Here is a 22218-nt window from a genome sequence, read left to right as displayed (position 1 = left end):
AAAGAAATGACAGAGGTCAACAAGTGGATACAATTTATATGGATTTTTCAAGTGCCTTTGACAAAGTTTGTCATTCTTGTCTCATAATAAAGCTAACATGAAGCGGGGTCGGCGGATCCTTGTTGGAATGGTTCAGGTCTTATGTAGCAAAAATACTTAAGTATGTGTTTCTTAACGGTTACTGCTCTTGATAGTATTTTGCAAATTCAGTTTTGCCACAAGGGCCTGTTTTATTTTCAGCGTTTATTAATGATATCGCCTCTTCGATTCATTACTGCAAATATCTACTTTTTGCTGACGATCTTAAAATATTTAAAACAGTTTGCACATTCAATGCGATGCAGCTAATTAGAAGTGATCTTGATCGTATCAAAATATGGTGTGATTTCAATGGAATGAATAATACAAATAAATCTTATCAAATTAAATATTTGTAGGAAATAATCAACACTACCTTCCTTATACAACTTAAACTTGGATAAAATTTAAACTGCAGAGGCAGGAAGTAAATGAGATTCGAGATGTAGGTATTATCATGGACACAAAGTAAAAGTTAAAACACGCGTGGACACAAATGTTAAACAAGCTTGGAGGATGCTAGGATTTCTTAAAAGGAATAAAGGTTTTTTTGTCACCTAAGACCAGGATATTATAAACAACAGAGATCATTTACACGATATAGCTTTTAAATCTACTGGCATATCGCACAGGGCAACAAACGACCTTCGTTTAAAACACTTTGGTATGACTTCACTCTACATCGCTACAGTCTTCTGAGACGATAGACTTCGACAAAATGTTGAGTGAAATTAATTTCAACATCCCTTACAGGTATCAAGGACATCCCATTGCAAAATTTTTTCATGTACCTCGCAGTAGAACAATGCCCTGAAATTCTCTCCATTACACCGAATATGTTCCGAATACAATCGACTCTCTGCCTCTTTTAAAGAAATGGATATCTTTTTTGACTCAAGTTTAAAACTAAAAGACAAACTCACCGCACATCTCTGTACTTATTGATAAGTTTGTCTTAATAAACACTATCTTGTACTTATACTTAAATTACCCTTTTTTTTCTAAACATATACGAGCAGCATGGGACATGCTCCAGAGACGTGTTTTGAAGGACTTGGACGGAGTGGCAATAACCCAACAGCTGAAGGATTTGCTACAATTCTATTGGGAGCGAATATCGCAAGATGACACAAACAGTCTCATTTATAATTGAATAATCGTTGCCGACAAGTTCTGAATAGTAGAGGAGGCCATACTTTGTATTAAATTATTCTATTCTTTCACAATAAATTCATTTTCTTTAGAAATTTCATTTTGTTAAAAAAATGTTTAGTTGCTTATGTACCTTAGTTTCTGCAGTATATTCCAATATTGTTAATTTCTGTTATTAAAAGAACTTATAAAGACAACAGCTGTTATTTTTACATCATAGGACCCTAAAAATAATATTTTAAAAATAAAATACGTTATAATGTGAAAAACCATCCTAAAATTTAAATGAGTACATGTTGCTTAGACTTTTTTGATGTATGTATATTACCTATAATAAATTCTTGAAATAAATCTGTGGTTACAAAATGTGAAAGATCCATTATACAGCATTGATTTAATATATTTTAAGACAAGATGACGTAAAAGTCAAAATAAATACTTTATACAACATTGGTGCACGGGCACGGGGATAGGCGCTGTTGTTTTACTCGAATTGCGTCGACACTCTGGCTCCTTCTCATGTCCAAGTTATTTCAGTTGGTGCTAGGGGTGTTCTTTCGACTGCCGAAGACAGCAAACGTAGCAAAAATGTAGGTTTCAGTGAGTCTCACGTCTTTGTGCCGTTTGGTGCCGTGGTCGGAAAATGTACAAAGTACTAAGTCTAGTCTCGTGTACGCGCCTCAATAGGACTACGGAAACCCAAGCGCAAGCAGTTATTTCGGTTAACGGATCAGCCTAGTTATCCAACGCGGAAATGCTGCCAGTTTTCTTGGCACACTTCCCCGTAACGATAGTTTCAATTTAATGTAATCATAGTATCGTAAATACAGTTATTAGATTTGTTTTGTTTGTATATTAGAAGGATTTTACAGCGGTGCTAATATAATCATAAAAATATTCGATATTCAATTGGGGATCGAACATTTTGTTTAAACCAGAGATGAGTATTTCAATGTAGTGCGTTGAAATTCAAATAAAATAGTGTTTCTTTGTACTGTACAAATACATATACACAGATCTTATCTTTATCTCCCGCCAGACGTTGCAATGTATAATATTTATGTGCTCTACAATTCTACATACAGGCCAGGTATTATAAAATAACCTTTTATTGTCTTAATTTTTGATTAGTCTTTTTAATATAAGCTTTACTTCTTGTAATTTTTTAGTTTATAAGAATCTTCCTCCTTTCTGCCCCTCAACAATCAAAGGGACTAAATAACTATGAAAAATTATGATAGTCTGATGGTGATAATGTTATAAATACCTATGTCTTAGATAATTTATACGTCTAGATAGCTTCTTGCTGTTAGACAACTGATGAAAACATCCAGGTTTAGTAATTTTGTGCGTTCCAAGCCTACGTCTTACACTCGTTATTTCAATGTTACTTTGTTTTAGTGTGCGTGCATTGCTCAAAATAGAGGTTTACTGTCAACCTTTTTTTCGTCTTTTTCTCATTTATACGTTTAGATAGACGTACAAATGAGTATCTAACCTATACCACTCAATAATTGATCGTATTTTGTATCTGGTTATATCTCTACATATTATAAAACAAAGTCCTCCACCGCGTCTTTCTGTCTGTCTGTTCGTGATAAACTCAAAAACTTCAAACACAAATTTCACCGATGGATAGAGTGGTTCACGAGGCAGGTTTTATTTTACTATACAATTTGTTTACTTTTGTACATTAACGATATTTGTTGCAGTTGTCGTAAAAAAATAAGCCGTCTGGGAGCTTTCAACGAAAACGCTGTCTAAACCCATTGAGATGTAACAAAATAATGTATGGTGGAAATGTGTTTCTTATATAGTTCTACAGAAAAGTCCGCGATGGCATATGTCTATCTCTTAATGATAAAATACTATATCCATTTTAATACTTTAAAAAAATTGCAATTAAATACAAGCTGTTTACACAAATACGATATATTAATCCTTAGGTATAATTTTATTACAACATAAAATTATATAATCATTCAGAAAAACGTTTTCTTTATTTCATTTTCAACTCATTACCTTTAATTACACATTTCCGATGGCTTTTGACTACATTATTCCCGATTATATGTTTCCTACTTGATGTTTCCGATATTAATATCAGAATAATTGGCACAGCACGGAATACTGGTTCTATTAATGTAATAGTGTAATATATATTATATAAGTAAGTTAAATTAACAAGGTGTCGACTAATTTGGCAAGTTGTTTCATCATTAATTACAAAACAAATAGAATCAAACAAGCCCGGACTCGGAGGGGTCATCAAAGTGCAATGAATGGTAAGTGTTGCGTAAGTAGAACGACTGACATAACACTTCGCAATACGCGTGGCCTTGACCCGGATGTTGCAGCCGGGAACATACCGCGCCTCTGGCCGATCACAGTGCAGCGGACAGCTGGCAGCCGTGCTCGTGGGTTCTTGTACCACACATATGTGGCCCACGTTAGTACTTCTAGAATAACGATGTGATTGTTCAACGTGTTGTGTTGTGAGCTAGATATTACAAATATCTAATTATTGATTTTTTTTTTTAGAATCTGGTGAAAACTCTTAGGAATATTTTGGATGCATTCTTTTTTTTTTATAAATGGTAAGCACGTATACTTATACTAATAATGACTTATTGGAGGTTTTGAATGTGGAGAATTCTAATGCAATTATTACAAATTTGTGATAAATAATTACAATTCATTATCAATACTAATATTATAAAGAGAAGGTTTGTAGTTTTGTACGTTTTTTTTGGCAATCAAAACAAAAGTAATAATAAATGAATATAATAATAATGATACAATATAACTGACTGACGTTTGTTTTACTTTATTTTAAAAAATACAAATTCTTCCCTAAACTGTAATAAATAATATAATAGGCAATGTTGGATTGCAGCACTTTGCTGATTACAAGAGCAAAGCGTTACGTTAATTTATTTACTTCTTATATGAAGTCGGGATGAGCGATATGTTATGTATATATTAAATAAATACATATAAACATCCATGAATTGGAAACAAACATCCTTATATTTACATGGTAGCACCTACTGGGGTTCAAAGTTCGAACCGAGGACCTTATAATAATTATAATTGGTACTTATAGTGCTGTTTCATTCGATATACTTTAGTGAATGTAGACGACCTTAATAAATACCAGCTCATTACGTCCTTTCACATATATTTTTTTTAAATTATCACTAATTCCATAATTCAAAGCAAAAGATTTGCAATAAAAGCCTAATAATACAGCAGTAGAGAAATTTCATCACAAAATATATTATCTCAAATGACTCCTAGCTTTCATGTAAACGACATAAACGCGTGTGCACTTGTGAAACATATTTCAAAAGGTTTAACACAGAGCTGTTCTCTATTACAAGGCTATATTTATTAGTGAGTTAAAGGTTAAACAATATTAACATAGTTTTCTAGGCAGAATATATATAGCGTAGTTCAAAAAAAAAGTACGTTTAAAAAAACCGACTTCAAAAACTGAAAAGTATCAAATATCTAAAAATTTAATTTAAAACACTTCTACCTTTAATATTAATAAAAAGCTATTATTTATATGTGCTACCTATTGATAGGTTTAAAGTCGGTGCGAAGCGGTCAGTGGTGGCAGTTAATTATTATAATATACCTGAATGTAAACTCCTAAAAAAGCCGTACACAAAAAACAATTATATCATCGAGGTAAACAAAAATTTTCATAAAATGAAAACTAATTACGTAAATCGGATCACAAGTCTCAGAGTAATCGGTGTACATACATTGATAACCTCCTCCTTTTTGAAATCAGTTAAGAAAATAACTAATTTCATAAAATTTATTGAAGTAGGCGTTACTTTGCGGAAATCCATAATTATTCTGTCAGTCTCGTGCCAGAGTTTGGCGAGTCAACATGTCCTTAGGATGCCTCGTGTACAAGCGAAACACGTGTCGAATTTTTTAAAGACAAACATAGGCGAAATTAACTCAAAAGGAAACTAAAACTACTAACTCTAAACACACTAAATAAACATTTGGACACTCATTGCATAAAAAAATAATTTTTGTATGCAAAACCTTTTCCCCTGTATTATATTATTTAGGTGTCTTTTACTAACCCATTTTTTTAAGAGTTTCAAATCTAAAATTATATACAGTCTGTTAACAGTTATTTTACCTCCGACAGAAGTCATAATGTGTTTTCTTTATGTTAGTGTTCCTGTCAAGCGATTTTCTTTAGTATTTGTAATATTTCATCTGTTAGCTTGCCGAAAATAATTCAAAGTAGTGAAAGAAATATTATACTATCGGTGCGTAAGTTCTGTGAAAGAGAAAAACAAAATAATACTCGCTTAATTCCATTTGCAAATGTTCGTCAACGAATGGCTGCTCTGAAATAAATGTAAATTAGGGTTACCTATCTTTAAATGTTTTCCCAGTTTTTCTGGAAACTTGATGTCCTAAAGAAAGATCCACATGGAAAAGCCTGACACTGTAGCCTGGAGATACAGCTACCTAACTATTTTGAAACAAAATCACGATGAAGGCAGGCTGTTGTATTTCTGGATGAGACCTATATTCATGAGTCTTTCACAGTAAATAAATGCTGGCAAATAGAAAATGAAGAAGGTGTCTTAGAAAACGATTTTACTGGCGCGCGATACATAATTATTCATGCAGGTGGTGAAATGGGATTTATACCAAATGCCTTATTAATATTTAAATCCCTGTCGAAATCGGGTGACTACCACGATGACATGAATAAAACAAGTTTTATGAATTGGCTTCAGGAAAAACTAATTCCTAACTTGCCAGCTTACCAAGTTATGGATAATGTCCCTTATCACTCGGTAAAGTTAAACAAAGCACCGACATTAAGCTCTAGCAAAGCAGAAATGCAAAACTGGATCACAAATAAGGGGTTATCTTATCTGCCTACCATGGTAAAACCTCAATTATATGAAATTATAAAAGAGCACAAAGAAGCTCCAATATATGAAGCCGATCAAATTCTTTAAGCTCATGGCTATAAAGTGGCGAGATACCACTGCAAGCTAAACGCAATTGTATCTCTTTATGAAGACAAGTCCAAACGCCACATTGAAGACAAGTTATGTGAAAGAGATGCGTGTATGGATACTGCTATGGACAGATTCGTAATAGATTTGAATGCTGAGTCTGATACAGAATCTGAAAACAGTTAAGATGATTCACCTGATTGTGATTATTCATCATCGGCCATCCGCATGGATCATGCTGATTCAAAATAAATATTTTAATTATTATTAAAAAATATGTTTGTATTTAAAAATAAATATATCACACTCAATATATCAAATATAACAAAAATTATGGTAAGCAAAATAATTTACAACCGTACTGATCCAAATATAGATAAATTTAAATGCGTCCGGTCGTCCCGATTACAAAAGATCTTATTACAAACTTTACGTTCAAATATGTCATTATATTGTATAAAAAAATTATCAGCAATACCGTAAAATAGAACAAGTCGTATAAGGAAGTCATTGAAGCTAAATATGGCAACATAACGCTCAGGTTAGCTAACCTAACAGCTAGAGGTAAAAGAACTGTGAACGCACTGCAAGTATTTAATATATTTCTAAGCTTTTATAATTTAAAATCATAACGTACAGAAGAATAGATTATTCACCAAAATATTGCTCAGGGTGTGTGACAGTACTTAGATTGTTTTATCGTTAGTAGTCGTGGTAAAATATAACTTATAATACAAGCTTGCAAGGCTAGATTTGCTGATAAATATTGAAACCTGCATCGGTTGCATTAGTGTCCTAGTTTACAGACGTGTACACTTCGTGAACAAGATCTTGGCAAGATTTTATGCTATTAGTACTTATCTAAGTGGTGTGGCACAATATTGCGAAAATAAAGAATCTGAACATCACATATGCAACAATATGTGATTTCCTGCGTTAAAAACACAGGTTAAGATCTAACAAAACAATCCAAAATCAAATACCTAGTCAGCAATATTATTTAATAAACACAACTGCCTTCATGCTGTTGTGTAACCGTCCTCGAATCAAACTAATTGAGAACAACATGTACTTAGGTAAGGTTTAATTTGATTGGCAAGTCCTCATTAATTATGTATCAGATAAGCTGAGATATCTGCGTACTAGCAGTATCGAGCAGATTTAACATATAGGTATACTGAATTAAGTTCCTTTTATATCTTTGAAATCCTACTGTCTTTATAGTTAAGGAAATTAGACCATAGCTACCGTACAATATTTAGGACATTCAATTAGTATAAAAAAGCCATATGTAGCCTAAAAATTTTAGACTCTGATATAGGTTACAAGTACCCATACAAAATAAATTAAAATATGCACAAAATAAATTAAATAATGCGATACTAAGAGATCAGTACAAATACGTAATTAACATAAAAACAAGGCAAGACCAGTCTTATGGTGGTGTTAACTGCTTCACATAGCTCCGTGGCCAAACGAGCTAGGAAAATATAGACCTCGATTTCGGTAGTTTGACAAAATATGACAGTTCCAAAAGCCACGACTTGTCGGCATCTGATTTTGAACACGAGTCAAAGATTCTCGGCGCGCCCGTTATGTAAAAGTTTGGATAAATAATGATTTCCTAAACTACAATATATTTATATATATATAGAATACATTATTTTGATAATTAAGAGTCATACATCTTTGTGCCTTTTGGTGTCGAGACACTTGGCCCGTGGAGCCCAGAAGTGCGGAGAATGTTCAAAATACTATCTTCGCGACTCAATAAGGCTACTGGAAACCCAAGCGCTGGCAGCTATCTCGGTCAACGGATCAGCCTAGCTATCCAACGCGGAAATGCTGCCAGTATTTTAGGTACACTTCCACGTAATGATAGTTTTAATTGTATGTAGTCATATCATTGTAAATATAACTAAGTACATAACATTATATATTTATAAATAGTTAATACCAGAATATTTACCACGAACCCAGTTTCTTAGTTGTAGTTGTTTTATATAGATATTACCTAAACCTACATATATCTTCTTAAATTTATTTTAATAATTTGATATGTTTATTTAAGGCGAAGGGTAAGCAGAAAACACGCAAACAAGGTGTTTTTAGACAAGTTTTGTGGTAAAAATACTTTGAGCTATGAACACTACTTTATCATGTTACACATATCCTTAAGTCTTATTTGTAGGTTGCTAATGTTTGCTGTTGGTATTAGTTAACACTCCAGAGCTATTTTAATCTACCACTTTTCTTTGCAGTTAAACAAGTTTTTTTCTCGGCATGACGCATTTGTTTAGTACGACTCTCAGAAAATTTATTCTTATAGCTTGTACTTTTTTGTGTAGGTTCAATAATTAATTTACATTTATTCAGATAAGTAATCAATAGTGAGAATTGTAAGCATATAAACTGTTTGCGCCTGTTAAAATATTACGTTTTCCACGCAAGAATGTTCAAAATATAGTCTTTGTTACATAGATGGCGGGCCGACAGCCGTGAGCTCATATCGCTCAAGTTCGCTGGCGTTTAGTTTCGCCTTAAATATTAAACATAAAAGTTATTGTATTAATTAATATACTAATTAATTAATATAATTGTTATACAAACAATAAATAATAATACACATTGTCAATCTTATTGTAAAAAGATTTAAATGTAAATAGGGTAGTGTCACCAAAAGCTGAACGACCTCCAATAAATGAACGTTTGAGCGAAAACTCAAAAACTATAAAAAACTCCGCAACATAGATATGTGCATTATTTTTTCCCGCATAAAACAATATTTTTTCTTCGTGCTTTCGAAACAACATCGATGCAATGGTCACAGCTCGGACGCGCTCGTCAGCTAGTCACTTTGTGAGTGTTTCGCGCCAAAAAATGGGTTTATATGGAAACGTACTTAAGTAATTAGTGCCCTCCAAATTTAAGAATTTTGTCTTATTGAAGAAAGAATTAATGGTGGATTTGAGAGGTTTTGGTCGGATTAAAATCTTGATATATCGGTCATTGATTATATTAATACATATTTACATTATTCGACGTAGTTTTAGAAATATTTACCGTTCAAGTAATGGATTCAATTTTCTTTGCTTGCTCCAGCAGATGAACACCGTTCAACTTATGGAGACATTGCTTGTTCAACTTTAGATTTCATGCCCAAAAGTTGAACTAAGGAATATATTCACATTTTATTCGTCCAACTTTTGTGTATCGCATCTTAAACTGAACGCTTTATAAAAAATAAATTTTGTACGTTCATTTTATGGTACTTATTTATTTATTTATTTACAAGTAGGTACAATAACAGATAACAAGATAAAACTATCATCTAATAACAAGTACAGCATATTTTTATGATCCTGAGATCCAATTAAAATTGTACACATCATTCACCAAATACAGTAAAAAAAAAAAAAAAAATTAATAAGTGGACACAATAGTAATTACAGTATAACGAAATTTAGTTAAACATTAAATTATTTTAGATAAACTAGAAAGTTTTATAAAGAGTATTTTTAAAAATGTCTACATTTGTAAAGAATATATCAAAATCAGCACACACTTCGTTAAATTCTCTACAAATTCTCATAATCGGGTTGTTATGCGATACATTATTATTTGAGGAATTGATCGAAAACAAACATGGAATACGCACAGATCGTGTTGGAACTTTAAAGTTTATCAAACTTAATAGATGACTATCCATAAAACCATTCGCAATGTTATGTAAGACGCACATATCAGATACCCATCTCCGTTTATCAAGACTATGCAACTTAAACTTACGTAAGCGTTCAGAGTATTCGGGAATTTTACGTCTAACACCCAACCTGCTACAAAGAACTCTTACAAACCGCCGCTGAATTGACTCTATTCTATCACGGTGAACATTATAAATTGGAGACCAAATCACTGAGCAATACTCCAGGATACTTCTCACTAAACCTTTGTATAATAATATCCAGGAGTTTTCCTGTTTAAATGGTCTGGCGATTCTAATAACAAAGCTTAACATCCTATTTGCCTTTGAACAAATATCATCGTAATGGCTTTTGAAGGATAAATCCGAGTCAAAGATGACGCCCAAGTCCCTTATCACATTCACACGATCTAGAACATTACCATCGATAAAATAATCATGAACAAATGGACTTAATCCCAAATAATAAACGAATTGAATAAAGTAGTTCAATTTTAGGACTTATTTTACCATATTATGAGCGGATAAGTAGGTATTGTGTAAATCAATATTTTTTCATAAATGTTTTGTCTACCCCGCGAAGAAAAGAAAAAAAATATGAACAGAGCTCTCTCGAAGAAGCTGTAAGAATGGTAGAAGCACAATTTAATGAATAGTATTATTTATTATAGAATTAGGCGTTACCTTGCGGAAATCCATAATTATACAAATGATTTAAGCCTTAAAATATGGGTAGTTTGACATATATTGGTCCAATATCGGAAAAAATAGCTAAAATATTTAGGAAAAACAATATTAATGTGTCCTTCCAAACGAATCACAATGTCAGTCGAATATGTAATGGATAATAATAATGGATCGATTAAATAATTCCGAAAAATCCGGCGTTTATAAACTAAGTTGTGACACTTGTAACGGGGTATATATAGGTCAAACAGGTCGAAATTTCGAAATTAGATTAAAGGAACATATTGCCGCATTTAGGAATAATCATCCCGAAAAATCACACTTCGCGAAACATTGATACAGGTCACTCACTCGGAAACAATAATAATTTTAATATTTTACATACATGTGAAAAAGGATATCGCTTAAATGTGTTAGAGCAATTAGAAATAATAAAACACAAAAATTACATGTTTACATTGTTGAATGAACAAACAAATTTAGTCCCATCACCTTTGTTACGTGTCTCTTCCGGGGATAATACGTCACAACAGCCGACCAATCACAGCGCGTCATTTCATGGGACGAGGGTATAAAAGAGCGGCTTCCGGCTCATTTGATTCAGTCTCGTGCCAGATTTTGGCGAGACAACACGTCCTCAGGATGCCTCGTGTAGAGGCGAAACACGTGTCGAATTGTTTTTAAAAAACAAATATTGGCAGAATTAACACTAAGGAAGGCTTAAATCATTTGTAGAATACTATTATTTTTTTTGTCATAGCTGTAATTGTTATTGATAAATAATTAAAAGAACTTGTGAATACTGACAACATTTTTTATTTCTCTGAAACATACAAAATTATAAATTATTTAACACATGGCATATGGTCTATTAAAATGTTAGTTCAACTATTGGGTGCAAAATGTTCATAATAAGGGCTCATTGTTCAACTATAGGGGTAAACTCCTTATTTTTATACAAATAGCAACATTAAAAAAAAAGTATACTAGATCTAGAACATTCTTTTTTTAATCAGTCAATTCTTTAGGATACATAGAATGAAAAACAAAAGCCAGCAAGCATCAATATCGTGAAATATCTGAGTGAAAGCTAATCAAAGTTGTTAAAAAAGCTTAATCGTTCATTTATTGGTTCCACTACCCTATCAATCAATTAAAACCGTAGGATAATAATATAGTGTCGACCTAAGCGTCAAAATCATAAGTAGATTTCTAAAAAATATGCGATTTTCAAATTTTTAATTTTGCTAATTTAATTTGCTTTTTTAGTTCTTTTTATGCTTTTTTTTGTTTAAGTTTCTCGTACTAAGTTTCGATATTTTTTTTGTTTTCTTATATGAGTTCGGCGAATTTTTGCTTCAATACGTTTACCTTTTTAGTTTTAGCAACACACGGCCACTCTATCTTTTATGGTCTTCGAGGATGATGTGGTGGTATAAAATCTTATGTGGATAGTACGATTAGGACTTACGATTTACACCTAGCTTTTGTAGTATCTTTAACCGACGGCTGCATACCAAATTTGTACAAAGCAATCACTGCAATTTTGTTTCCTTTAACACCCCATTATTGAGTGATTTATAATTAACCTCAAAAAAGTATGTGAAATGATCAAAGATTCTAACGCGTTCAAATTTCAATTTGAAAATTTGTAACAATGTTTATGGCTAGGCTTAAAATATACCTGGCGAAATATTAACGCGGCTATGTCACTTCTATAACCGCCTTATTTAGATATCTTTATTCTATGCCCAGAACATAAACTAAGGTCCGCTATTTTGTACGGGTGACCTTAGATTTGGAGTGTATCAAAACTTCAGCCTTGTTACAGATGTATTCTACTGGTCAATTCTATTGAATCTGTATACCGAATATATTAAATAAATGTATCGCCATCAGAACTTAAAGCAAATATCAGATCAATCTGTCAACAGGAAAGGGGCTTTATAACAATTAGTAGACTATGGTAAAAGGGCTGCTAAATAATAACGGTTAAAAAACGAGAACATGTTATATTCTGCTTTCATCCTGCGCCTACCACGAAAATGCTGCATTTGAGTCACCACCGTTGAACTTATCTAACATTTGGCAAAACCAGTCCATGCGAAGGTGTTTCTGGTCGTCGGTTAGAGTATACGGAATCCATTAGGCTTTGTACCAAAGCTTCCTGACGCCTTAATGTTCGTGTAATATTTTTTGAACTTGACTCATACCAATGCCTAGGCTTGCCCGTATCTGCTGATAGGTCACTCTCTTATCTTCCTCTATCGCGCGTCGGACAGCACTGATGCTATCTTCAGTAGTCGCTGTTAAAGGACATCCCTCACGCGGATTATCATTGAGATTGCTACTTCCACGCTTAAACTCGTTAAACCAATTGTAAATATTGGCACGAGATGGGGCTTCATTAAGAAATGCTAATTGTAGCCTATCATGGCTTTGTTGTAGAGTAAGCCCACAACGAAAGTCAAACTAGATCATTGACCGAAAATAAGTTTTAGATTTGCCGCCAATTCACAAAAACAAATGAAAATTGAATGAAATATACTACATTTAGTTACCAAAGAGTTCTAAAAATGAAATTCAAAAAAGTTTTCATTAGCAATGTTTCTAACTGGCCAGTTCTAAACATTTTCAGTGTTACCCACGTATGAAAAATACAGCGAGTACAGAATGCGTGCGCTTGATTTTGTTGGAATATCTCTCGTTACAGCATACCTCAAAGAGGCAAAAGCACCCAATATGGACGTGAGAACGCATTAACACGTTGTTGTGTTACTCTTTAAAACACCGACTACAATAACAAAAGCTAGAATGGCTTGAGCAGCGCAAACCTTTGAATATTAATACGAGGTCCGTATTTCGTATTTTAGCTATTCCTTAGCCACCGCACTGCTGCGTTTCGAGGCAGATTTAGGTACCAAGACACCAAGTGCTGTATTTATTTGCAACCTCCAATTCAATTCATTCTAATAAGAACCAAAACTTGCCTACTTAGTGATGCAGATATTGATGTATGACTGCTTGCATCTCTTTTTAATCTTATATATAACCATACATTTTTAGATTCTACAATTGTACCTTGTACAATTGTACCGTAATTGTATCTTCTTTTTACTTCCATTTCCTTTTTTTATTACGAGACAAACAATTACAACAAAACAATTAAATTTATTAATAATGTCTTTATTTACTGATTTTAATTTATTTATTCAGTTATATTCATAAGTATACGTTAAAAATGACTATTAGCTGCTACTCAGAAGTCAATAATGTTGGGGCTTCTGAAAACCAGCGGTTGATTGGCGCTACGCCAGAGTTAGCTCCATTTGGTGACAGTCATTGCCATATAGAACCTATTTTTTTCTATTGTAATGAATTGTAATATTTAATTTGTTTTCATAGTTAGTTCTAAGACTTTATTACCTATTCTGGTTTTTTATTTAATAATTATGTGGTGGTGGCTTGTTATCAATATTTTTTTATTGTATTCTATTCTAGATAATTCAATAAGAATAATAAATAATATGTATGAAAATATTGTTACTACCCATTTTCAGTTCATTTAAGTATCGAGTTAAAGGCCTGATAGTAAATGAAGGTGACGAAAACAAACATTTACGGAATAGTTTTAAAAACACAAATAACTTACCTACCTACTAGTGGTGAGTAAATGACAGACTGGAAAACTACACAGTGGTAACTATACAATAATATTAATTTGAGTAAGTGTACAAAATTAATGTCTACTTTAATAAAAATATTATTTAGAGTAGATATTTATTATGTCTGTATTTACAAATTGATTTATTTTTTATTTAATCCATTAAACCCCATCCATTGAGAAGATTTGGAGAGAAAAACCATATATATTATCCTTTAAGTCAATAAGAACTTATATATCTTTATAACTAAATCAAATCATATGTATTCACTTATATTTACAGCTATTTCATATTACGAAAATACTCAAACGCGCGCCGTGGAATAAAACGAAAAAATAATGTAAATTTAATATAATAAAACCACAAAAGTTACAGTTAATGCATAAGTATATTGATTTAAGAATTACGTAATTAATATTTTTTGTTAAACAGTATTTTCATAGATAAACACCGATCTTGAGGCTGGGATTTCAGATTTCAGGAAGATGAAGTCCAAAAATGGTCAATGTATTTTATGTTGCTTGGTAGTTATTGCTGCATTTGTGCCTCTTATCGCCGCTCAACAAGTACGTACCTATTTTATATGTATATCCCATAAATCATCATGATATTGTAAATACAATTCGATTAAATTAATTAATGGAAATCTATACAGGCGAAGAAGCGGAACTTCGCTCACGTTATTTATAGGTTCGGCTTGTTGTAAAGCTATTTGAAATTAGCTTCTTAGCTTACTGGTTGCGATAGCTATCAGCATTATGCTGAAGTGTGACCAATTTGTGACAAACACTCTAACATTTTATTTGTTTTGTATATATTTATTATGTAGGTAAATATTTTGTGTTGCAAATAAATGTAAATCTATTCAATTCTACTTTGTAGCACTCGAAAAGGTGTAGGTATTTCCGTTTATATAATATGGAGTATTTATCTCATCTCCGATTTGGTGCACCCCAGCATCAACTCGAACCAATTTCCGCGGGCAACCCAGTCAGAGACCCAGTATTCTACGGACGACTCGATCATTTGGCGTAGAGACGTCACATCTTTGTATGTATTCTACGGTATTTATCACGGGGAGTGATAGGAATAGCTTTTCGGCCTGGCTTTTACCGCCAATTTAAAACATAACACGCGATAGACATATATTATCCTCACCGTCTGGATGTGTAGCGTTCATTCACAGTGTTTCTAGGAACTTTCTTGCAAGTACAACCAATCAACCACACCGTAGAATGATCCTCCTTGCTCGGTGTTGTCAACATGGGTATCTTCAAAAAGGCGGCACACCCAACTAAAGGCCGGCAACGCGCGTATGATTTCTCTGGTGTGGTGTTGCAAGAGAGAAGGGTGATACACTTAACATCTGTTAACCTATACGCTTGTTTGTCCTCGCAGTCCACAACAAAGCAGCTCACTGGAATAGCTCTGCAAGTTTCTGCGTAAAAGTTTTCTGCTTCTTTAAAGAATATCATCTTTGTAATTTTATTATCACAGACCACTGCAGATGAATCTATAAACAAGGACCGCAGTTTGAGACAAATATCGTCAAGAACTGGACAAAGTGTAGCCGTTAAGCCAAAATGGGGATTTTTCGGGACTATCTTTAATGTGATATTAGAGGTAACTATATACAGGTGGCAATGAACTGAATCTGAGATTTGAAAATATTAGGTACTCATTTAAATTTATTAAATTTTTCAGCAAATCAACGACACGAAAAGTGCCTACAATCAAATATCCGAATTGGTCGGAAACCAAATTGTTGACGAAAAGGTAGTAATTGATTTTTAATTAAACTTCTTTTTGCCTACTTAGTAAATTTCACACTAACGGACAAGCTTCCTTATCTTCTTAGAAAAAAATATTAGGTATGTAAAAAGAGGGCCAGGAAAGATGAGGACTGTTGATGAGGAACAACCGCTTAGACTGTTTATAGGTCTTACAATGAACTCGTTAATAGCCGCGTACTTACTGAGCGAGCAGCCTCGTGAGGCAGCCGCGCGAGGAATAGCTTCGGTCAGTCAAGACGTGCCTCGCCCGAGGCAAACGCACGCTGCCTCGCCCGAGGGTGCCGTGCCTCGATCCGAACGTTGTCGGTTTTTGTCCATGCTCAAAAGCGCCTCGGTAAGTTTGCCGCGCGCACTCAAGACGATTATGTTTTTCCTCGCTTGTTCAACAGGGGCGACCTCCCGTGGCAAACGTTGCTCAGCAACCTTTCGAGACTTCCTCGCGAGGCTGCTGGCTCAGTCAGTACCCGGCTATTAATATACAAATAACAAAAAAAAATACAGTTTAAGAAAATATGCAAACACTTTTGAATTACCTACATACATTAATGCATTGAAATAATCGCAAAGTGAATGCTCATAAGAAACGCTAAGATCTAATCTATTAACTTTGCAATGTTGATCGAGTCTAAATAGATCATCTTGATGAAGACTCCGGTCCCTGTAGTTATTTAATACTCTGAAGATTTTCATATCATCAGCAAAGAGCTAAACGTTGGAATTATGAAAACAAATGTCACTATCCTGAATGATAAAAATAAACTGTAGAGGCCTTAGTAAGGAACCCTGCGGCACGCCCGAGTGAATACTGCGCCATGATAAAGTAAAGCCGTACAGCTCTACAACCTGTGATCCATTTTTTACATGGGAAGAATACCAGCGAAGCAGATCACTTCTAATGCCTGCCTTAGCTAATTTGAGTAGTAGTATGTTATGGCCAATTCGATCAAAGGCCTTGCTGTAGTCAGTGTACATTGCGTCAACATGGTTTCGATTGTCCATTTTATCATATACAAAATCTGCGAAGAGAGCCAGATTTGATACGGTGGCCTTTGGCGAAACCATGTTGAGAGGGACTAAAATGAAGCCTTTAAACCGGTAACAAGTAGTTACAGTACCTACTAAAATAAATATTATGTTTGGAAAAAAATGTAGGCTGATATTCCATTCGTTATTTAGTCACCTTAAAATCCACATAATGACCGGTTGTCTCAGTTTGATTTTAGATCTATAGGTCAGTCAGTGATAAAGATGTCGATTTTGGACGTTAATATATAACTATTTCAGGTGTGTATATGAAATTTGGAACACAAATGTATACGCAAGTCTCAATATAAATGCGAAAATTATGACATGTTTATGTGAAATAGTTTTTAAGAATTGAAGGTTGTAAAACCTGCTCCCAGCTCTGTCTACAGTTCGCTACCGCGTATCTAAATCGCTAGCCCCTCTAAAAGTCAGTAATTGTATGAATGTATAAAAAAGTTCATTTTTCGTGCAGACAATGAAGTTCATGATGATATCAGCAAGCCTGTGAACATAATAAGACGAATGAACAGTATATAAAGGTATACAAATTATTTAAGTTTTCTTTAGTGTTAATTCCGCCAATATTTGTCTTTAAAACAATTCGACACGTGTTTCGCCTCTACACGAGGCTACACTGGCTCGCCAGTCTCGTGCCAGATTTTGGCGAGACAACACGTCCTGAGGATGCCTCGTGTAGAGGCGAAACACGTGTCGAATTGTTTTAAAGACAAATATTGGCGGAATTAACACTAAAGAAAGCTTTAAATAATTTGTATAATTATGGATTTCCGCAAAGTAACGCCTAATTCAATAAATAGTATATAAAGGTACTAAACATTATTTAATCATTCTGCTGCTTCTACTGCTGAAGACAGTCGTCGTAACAATGTTGTTCGCAGGGAGTCTTACATCATTGCGCCGTTTGGAATCGAGACAATTGTCTCGTGGGGCTACTATAGTGCAAATAAGAATTTGTGCGCCTCAATAAGACTGCTGGAAATCCAAGTGCTGGCAACTATTTCGGCTAACAGATCAGCCTAGCTATCCGACGCTTAAATGCTGCCAATATTGTTGGTTCACTTTCTCATAATGATAATTTTTACTTCATGTATTCATAATTATTAAGTATACAAATAGATTGCTAAATTATTTACCACATATTATGCGTAGTATGTGTGGGTTAAGACTGACTGATAGAATTCCGAATGCGGTAATACGAGCGCGTTGTGGTTTGAAAGAGGATGTTTTGACAAGATCTGAAAAAGGAATGCTGAAATGGTTTGGACACGTGGAGCGAATGAGTGAAGTAAGAAGACGCATCAAATATATAAGGCAAGTGTGTGTGGGCAAGTCGGTCGCGGGAGACCTCGTTCGACCAAATTGGGGACGTTTTGAGAAAAGGAGCGGTCCGAAGCACCCGCAACCGGCGAGCATGTATGAAAAGAGTAATGAATGTAGAGGAAACGCGTGAGGTTTGTAAGGATATAAGCAAATGGCATTCTATTGTCTTTGCCTACCCCGACGGGAACAAGACGTGAGTGTATATATTTTGCTGTGCCCTTGCAGGGCGTCACATATTGTCTACCCATTTAATGTACCTAGCACCCTATTGTAACTTGCAATAAAATATTTTGATTTGATTTATTTTTCATTTGTGTTACAGAACCTTTTCGTAATGAGACTGGGCATCATACAATATGACTTTTTGGTTACTTGCGGTAGTGTATTTATCTATGCTTAGTTTATTCTAAACAAATCTCTTAACTATATTTACAATACTATGATTACATAAAATTAAAACTATCATTACGTGGAAGCATACCAAGAAACCTGGCAGCATTTCCGGGTTGGATAGCTAGGCTGATCCGTTGACCGAAATAGCTGCCAGCGCTTGGGTTTCCAGTAGCCTTATTGAGGCTCGAAGATAGAATTTTGAACATTTTCTGCGCCTCTGGGCCCCACGGGCCAAGTGTCTCGAGACCAAACGGCACAAAGATGTATGACTTGTGGTAGTTATAGACAATTACAATATTAGCATATTGGTTTTGACAGGATGTACTGGGTGGACTTCGTGCCATCTATAATAAGGCACAATATTATTTATGTATCACTCAACGCACTCCCTCGACGAAAATATAAAATAATTCAGGATATGTTTTTACAGGTTTTAAAGCAAATGCAATTAGCAGATGCTGCAACTGGTGATGGAACTACAACTACTGAATCCAACAAAATAACACGCCAGGAATTCTTAAAAATACTGGACCGCAATCTGAAAGGCTTAGCAAGATTACGTAGTCTTGAATGGCGCGAAGCAAAAAAGGTGTATAAATATTAATTGAATATTTGTTATATAATTACATAATTTTATTTGGCAGTGGATTAATTATCGCAGTAATTATCACATCGACTAAATAAATTAGTTAGTAATGTGAAATCCTGCTGAAACCAATTTGTCACGTTTTTCGCCTCTGTTGACTCGCCGAATTCTGGAACAAGAATGAATTGTATGTCCGACTCCCGATGTTTTCTCAACTCATTGTCTCCTGCAACATGTTGCAATATGCATACCTGGGCTTATTAATGCGCAGATCATCAGCGTGGGGTGTTTATGTACCCCGGTGGCGATTTATTTTTTTCCATTTTTTCTTTTTCAATAGTGTTAAGTTACTTTGGAGCTTTCGCTCGTCCTCAGCGATCAATCCCGTAAGAAAATACACGGAGCGATTACCAGATTGGCGAGGTTTTGCTTGTGGCTTCAGTCTCTGAGGCGGGTAACTTCAACTTCCTGTCCATATTCTAGAACTGCTTGTAATACACCTATAACGTAACGAAGGCCGCCAAACTACGACGACCCATATAGCCGAATGGTTAGTGACCCCGACTACTAAGCTAGAGGTGTCGGGTTCGAATCCCGGTAGCTGCAATCATTTATATATTGAATATGATGTTTGTTTCCGAGTCATGGATGTTTATATGTATTTATGTATGTTTAAGTAAGTATATTGTATTAAATATATCCTTGTCTTTGTACCCATAGTACAGACTATGCCTAGTTTGGGGCAAGATAATTTGTGTAAAAGTGTGTCAATATTATTATTATATATTAAACTTCGACTTAGACGTGTCACTTGCCGTGGGTGTGGTAATATCCGATATGTGTGTTAGCAGCCTAGGCTTCATTCTTCATTTTGAGGCCCCTGATTAACTAATATGACCCCTCGTGTGATAGCGTGATTTGCCCTGATTCGTATATGGCTTTACATTACGAATCTACTCTCTCTCTTAATCTCTAGTAGTAGGTAATTGTGACGAGAGACAATACCTTAACAAACTAAAGAAATTATATTTATATTAAGAAAACACATACGTCTCCTGACTATTCCAAAAAACCTATATATATACATATTAAGGAGTTTCGATACCCACCTTCGGTCTCCATCACCAGATCAGTTCGATGGTACATTTAAAACAGTATTATCTTTTTAAATCTGAGACTTCAATTAACATATTTATAACTTTTATTACGTTATTAAAAATAAAAGCATTTTTAACAGAACTTATGTTAACAAAATTGCGAGGCTTGGGTTCGTTTCAGTAAGCGGATATGCAGAAAATTACATAAATAATATATACTTATACACTACTAGCTGACCTACTTAAAACGTTGTATTGTCATACAAATTAATAAATAAAAACCGTTTTGGAGGAGTTAACAAACACCGCGACACGAGAATTGTATATATTAGATACAATATATACCTACAATTGTTTATATTGTATAAATTATATTTTCTCGCGCTCCGTGTGAGCGCTCTTCCACTTTTGATAAATCTTGTATGTGTTGTTCAACTCTCAGATTGTGGCTTCATCTTCAGGATCTACTGTACAGTTGATAACCTGCTAAGCCCCAATATTTGCATATTAGGAAATTGACTTGAGATATATTAGATATAAGTACGTTTTACCAGTGGGAGGCTCGTTTGCACCGGATGCCGGCTAGATTATGGGTACCACAACGGCTCTTCTTTCTGCCGTGAAGCAGTAATGTGTAAACATTACTGTGTTTCGGTCTGAGGGGCGGCGTAGCTATTGAAATTACTTGGCAAATCAGACTTGACATCTTATGCCTCAAGGTGACGAGCGAAGTTGAAGTGCCGCTACGAATTTTTGGATTTTTCAATAATCTTGAGCGGCACTGCATTGGGCGTATAAATTACCATCAGCTGAATGGCCTGCTCGTCTCGCTCCTTATTTTCATAAAAAAAGTAATGTGTGCGCATTTAATTATATTATGCATGTTATATTTCAGGATTCCTGGAATAATCTGCAAGGATACTGGAGTGAATTATTTGGAAAAAAGAAAAGTCGAAATGCGAGATAGTCAAATTAAATGAATTAATTTTAATTTAATTTTTAATATTTATTTTTATACCTGACCAATTTGTACATATAAATAATGTGGGTAGGTAGATAGACATATTAGTTACCAACTGAAAATATTTTGGTGTTTGATGTTATAAAAATATTTTATTATATATTGTGATATTTTCAGGAGAGTATTGCTCCATATTAAATAAGCACTGTTTTTGTATTTTATTTCATTCTATTCAATTGTAATTATTGCTCGACCCAGTAAATTCTAGATTAATTTTGTTGAATTTGTGAAAAATATTATCTTGAACCCTTTACAAGGCAGAGAAAAAAGCTGTGAATATCAAAATAATTTTCATATGGCGTTCGTTAATTCTTGTAGCCCAAAGATACCTAGAAAAATTCAGAAAAAAATCCAATGAGAGTTGTTTTAAAAAAAATACATGAATCCTGTGGGATACAGTGACAAGAGTCTTTGATAATAATTATGTTATGATCTAAATGTATATCTAAAGATACATAGCCAGGTTATCTATGACTGTATTGTAAAATAATTTGTTTAGAAATATAAATAAAAAGGATGCATTTTTAATAAAAAATCAGTACCTATTGTTAAAATCTAAAACAAAACATAAAAATGTCTTTCGTGTTAACATTATTACCATTTTTATGGTAATAATTTGGTTTCTCAAGGGGTCGCTCAATAACAGATGCGGGTGTTGAGCTTATTC

General features: G+C 34.0%; 1 protein-coding gene across 1 annotated transcript; it reads left to right on the top strand.

The window, feature by feature from the left end:
• Positions 1–3623: 3623 nt before the first annotated feature.
• On the top strand, positions 3624–21712 carry LOC126966377 (uncharacterized). Its single transcript, XM_050810366.1, has 8 exons — positions 3624–3679; positions 3772–3827; positions 14190–14294; positions 14769–14860; positions 15792–15917; positions 15999–16070; positions 19278–19436; positions 21426–21712. Exons 3-8 carry the CDS (start codon positions 14225–14227, stop codon positions 21495–21497), a joined length of 591 nt encoding a protein of 196 aa, XP_050666323.1. The 5' UTR covers positions 3624–3679; positions 3772–3827; positions 14190–14224; the 3' UTR covers positions 21498–21712.
• Positions 21713–22218: the final 506 nt, after the last annotated feature.

Source organism: Leptidea sinapis, chromosome 10 (genome assembly GCF_905404315.1).
Source record: "Leptidea sinapis chromosome 10, ilLepSina1.1, whole genome shotgun sequence".
Classification (NCBI taxonomy): domain Eukaryota; kingdom Metazoa; phylum Arthropoda; class Insecta; order Lepidoptera; family Pieridae; genus Leptidea; species Leptidea sinapis.
This window is presented reverse-complemented; position numbering and strand designations above follow the sequence as displayed.

Excerpts from the sequence above, each read along its gene's own strand:
- LOC126966377 (XM_050810366.1), top strand. The coding sequence starts at position 14,225 with ATGAAGGTGACGAAAACAAACATTTACGGAATAGTTTTAAAAACACAA. Across the intron at positions 14,861-15,791 it reads CTCTTATCGCCGCTCAACAA|ACCACTGCAGATGAATCTAT; the intron begins GTACGTACCTAT and ends TTATTATCACAG. Across the intron at positions 15,918-15,998 it reads TCTTTAATGTGATATTAGAG|CAAATCAACGACACGAAAAG; the intron begins GTAACTATATAC and ends TAAATTTTTCAG.